The 4,304-nt window shown below is 50.1% G+C and overlaps 1 protein-coding gene across 2 annotated transcripts in view; it reads right to left on the bottom strand.

Annotated features, from left to right (window-relative positions):
- Window positions 1-13: 13 nt before the first annotated feature.
- FLRT2 (fibronectin leucine rich transmembrane protein 2) overlaps window positions 14-4,304 on the bottom strand; it is a 115,922-nt gene continuing 111,631 nt past the window's right edge. For both annotated transcript variants that reach the window (XM_006767164.2, XM_015566153.1), the window contains exon 2: window positions 14-2,995. In XM_006767164.2, coding sequence (XP_006767227.1) covers window positions 571-2,553 — 1,983 coding nt within the window. In that variant the 5' untranslated portion in view covers window positions 2,554-2,995 and the 3' untranslated portion in view covers window positions 14-570. The remainder of the gene's footprint in view (window positions 2,996-4,304) is intronic.

Raw genomic sequence — 4,304 nt, 5'->3', positions numbered from 1 at the left:
TTTTCTTCTTTGGGTCAAATCAGGGTAACTACCTCCTTTCTTAGATTTTGGCATTTTTTTTTAACTTTTCTTCCAGACCAGGAAGTATAGAAATAGCATGAAGATATTTGGGTCATCCTTTGTTTGACCCCTATTATTTCTCCTACCCCGATGAGTCCATTTTCATGGCCCCTTTCATCTGACCACCAGCTCTAGGAAAAGGAATGGATCCTGACAGCGTCAACAGCAAAGTGGTGAATGTGCATCGGAAGGAAGAATCACCGGTTCTCTCGCCTTGGCGTTGGGTTCTCTTTGTACAACCCTGTACAGTACTTCAGCAACTATATATATATTTTGTAAGATTTTAAAAAGCAAAGAGTTACAAAACCGTCTGTAATTAACTTGAAATAGAAAAGATAGCACTTTTTTTAAATCCCATTATATAGTACACCGTATAAATTACAGAGTATTCAAATGCACAAATGCATCTGAGTAACATTTATCAAATGTAATCTGCGTGTCTCTATGCGCGCACACGTGTGTGTTCCCGGGAGTGTCCCCGGGCGCCGGCGTGACGCTGGCCCCGGGCCGTCACGTGTGGCAGTGCTCCAGGTCTGGCACACTGCTGTTGCAGTATCGCATGTTGTTGGGGATGTGGCAGTCTGTGTAATTAATGCCCCCGTTTGGGGTGTAAATGGGCTGCAGTCTGAAATCTCCTTTAAGGAGCTGATCGTTATTTAAGGAGACGATCTGAAAGCTGGTTTCCGTCATCTCCAGGATGGAGTTGTCCTTCTTGGTGCCCGCCTCGCAGTAGTCATCTTTCCGCCGGCCGCGGTTGTATTTCCACTTCTGGGACGTGTAGCGCCCCTTTTTGTGCATGTGCCAGCAAAACACGCTGAGCAAGACCACGAGCACAAAGATCACGGCGCCCCCGATCAGGCCCGCCAGCAGGAACGGGGAGCCCAGGCTGTGGGGCGTCGTCTGCTCGTGGCTGGAGGCAGTGTTGCTGCCGTTGTTCAAATACGAGGCGAGGGTGGTGACCTCCGAGCAAACGGTGTCCTCCACGGCCCGGTAGTTAAAAGCATCCAGGGGCACCAGGCAGATCCGGTAGGTGGATCGGGGCTCCAAGTTGACCAGGCTCAGATGCTGCTTCTCCCCACTGACGATGCGCTCCTGAACGATGCCCCCGACTAAACTGTGGCCCATTTTCACCCACGTGAGTTTGTAGGCCATCACCGCGAACAGAGACAGCCAGCTGACTTGAATGGAAGTGTCGTTCACAAAATGCACGGACAGCTGGATCCGCTCCGCAAGGGGCGGGGTCCCTCTTTCTCTGCCATCCCAGTCGGGGATCGTGGGGAGTCTGGAGGTGGTCGGAGTCGGAGGCGGGTAGCTTTTGCCAGGGGTGGGGACAGCGGGAGTGGGCGGCTCAGTGGTCGGAGCCGCGGTGCTGGGCGCTGGGGTGAAGACAGGCAGGCCCGGGGTCGTGGTGGGGCACGACAGAAGATTCATATTCAGCTCCCTGACGGCCATCCCCCGGACCTGCTCGGGGCCCTGGCACATGAAGCCGCGCACGTTGAGGGAGGAAGGGATGTATTTGAGCCACTCGGTGACCCACTTAATGCTGCAGTCACAGAACCACGGGTTATTCCGCGCCGTCAGCTGCTTCAGGTTGGCGAGGTTGTCGAAGACCCCTTGGGTCAACGCGCGCAGCTGGTTGTTGGAGATGTCCAGGCGCTCCAGCTTGCGGAGGTTGGCGAAGGCGGTCAGGGGGATGTGGTTGATCTGGTTGTCCTGCAGATACAGCCGGAGCAGATGCGTCCCTGGGAGATCGGGCGGGGGGTGGGAGAGCGAGTTCCTCACCATGGAGAACTCCTTGAGCTTGGTGAGATGGCTGAAGGTGCCCTCGGCGATGCCCTTGTTGGTCAGGAGGTTCCCGTCCACAATGAGGCGCTCCAAGCTCGTGAGGTTCTGAAAGGCCATGTCTGAGATGACAGCGATCCGGTTCTCATCCACTCGCAGCTCCTGCAAGTCCACGGGGAGCCCGACGGGGACGCTGCTCAGGTGGTTCTTGGAGAGGAACAGCAGCTTGAGGCTGATGGCCTCCCGGAAGGCCCCGTCTTCCACCCCCACCGTGGAGATGGAGTTGTCATCCAGGTGGAGCTCTTCCAGCTTCAGGAGCTGGGCGAGAGCCACCCGTGAGATGGTCTGAATGTTGTTCTCCTGCAAGTGGAGGACGCGGACGTTCTTGGGCAGGTTCATGGGGAACTCATCCAGTTGGTTGCCGTACAGGTAGACCGTGTGCACCGACTGGACGTTGTGCAGTTCTGCAGGGAACCCCGCGTTATTGATTTGGTTGTTGTGGAGGTAGAGTACGGTTACGCCCTCCGGGATCCCAAGAGGCACTGAGGTCAAGCTGCGCTCGTTGCAGTAGACGAAGTTCCGGTCGCAGCGGCACACGCTGGGGCACGCCAGGAGTTTGGACACTTGCGAGTAGAGCCCCAGGGAAATGAGAAGCCAAGATTTCAGGAGGAAGGCCCCATGGCTGGGCCACTGTGTGGTCTGCAGGCCCATTTCTGAAGTCCAGAAATGAAATACAATGTGCTGAGCAAAAGAAAAAGATGAAGAAGAAGAAAAAAAAGCAAAAGCAAAATGATTGGATGGGATCTGTCGAAGTCCAGAAATCCAACCAGAGGAAAAGTCCCAAAGGCCCACGCTAGAAAGATCTTCCTGCGGCCTCTGGTCTTATGAGCCTGTGGTGCCCTCCTTACTATTGTCCTCCATGTGCAAAAAAAAGAAAAAAGAAAAAAAGAAAAGAAAGGAAAAAAAAACTTCAACAGAGAAAATTTTCTATACAGATGCTCCAAGCAATAATTTTCTGCACAGGCAACAAAGGAAGCCGAGTTATGAGCGCTCAATAGGGGCCCAGCTGGGCAGGCGGAAGACCCTTCTCTGGTTGTAGTTCCGGTCAGCGTTAGTCAACCTATGACCTTCTCGGTTAAGCTTGATCCGCAACCTGTTGTAGGAAAGCAGAGAGAAAAAGTCAGTTCAGGGAAGTAATGGAAGAAGTGTTGACCTGATTGTACGCCTTTCAAGAATGATGTAAGTGGAACTAAATGACTAGAGGCAGGTGACTGGCATTAAGTGATACTTTAAGTAACAACGATTTAGTTGCAAAGGTATTCAAGAAATGAAAATGACTCAATTATCTTCCAAACAAATCATACTGCTACCTCTTGCTACAGATGATCATATTGTGTGTTTTACAATCCCAATCAGCACCTTCTCTTCAGTACCTATTTGCATATCAAAATAGGCACACTTCTGAACCCACTGAATTAAGTATGGAGGTCACCTACAAATCCAACTGGTCCAAGTCTTATTTCAAGATGAGACAAGTGAACGAGGAACTAATAAGATTTAAGGAAAAACAATGTGAAACCCTTTTGAATATATACACATACACACACACACTAGAGGCCCAATGTAGGAAATTCGTGCAAGAGTTTTGGCTCTCGCAGCCACAGCTACCTTGGTGGGCCCTGGCGCCCTGGCTTTGTCCAGAAGGTCATCTGGAAGATATATATATAATTTTTTATTGATTTCAGAGATGGAGAGAAAGATAGAAACATCAACGATGAGAATCATTGACTGACTGCTTCCTGCATGGCCCCTCCTAGGGATCGAGCTCAAAATCCAGGCATGTGCCCCAACTGGGAATCGAACCATGACCTTCTGGTTCATAGGTTGACATTCAACCAGTGAGCCACTGTGGCCAGGCTAAAGATGCAGCCTTTTGATCTGACACCGTGATGAAGCACTATAAACATAAGGTGCCAACGCATGAGTGACGGCAGAGAAAAGACCTTTCTTCCCCATTTCTTGCCTCCTCTCATCCTTTGTCTTTCTCCAAAAGAGCTTACATTCGAGTTACCAAGTAGAATGACCAAACTCCAGTCCATAACACATTTTCGCTTATCCTCTTTTGGGACCTCCAGGTATAGATGAGATATGCCACTGTGATCCCTTAGAGCAGTGGTTCTCAACCTTCCTAATGCTGTGACCCTTTAATACAGTTCCTCATGTTGTGAGCCAACCATAAAATTATTTTCGTTGCTACTTCATAACTGTAATGTTGCTACTGTTATGAATCGTAACGTAAATATCTGATATGCAGGATGTATTTTCATTGTTACAAATTGAACATAAAGCATAGTGATTAATCACAAAAACAATATGTAATTATATATGTGTTTTCCGACGGTCTTAGACGACTCCTGTGAAAGGGTCATTCGACCCCCAAAGGGTCGCAACCCACACATGCC

Source organism: Myotis davidii, unplaced genomic scaffold, assembly GCF_000327345.1.
Source record: "Myotis davidii unplaced genomic scaffold, ASM32734v1 scaffold442, whole genome shotgun sequence".
NCBI lineage: Eukaryota > Metazoa > Chordata > Mammalia > Chiroptera > Vespertilionidae > Myotis > Myotis davidii.
Note: the sequence above shows the minus strand (reverse complement) of the source record. Positions and strands in the feature narration are given on the sequence as shown.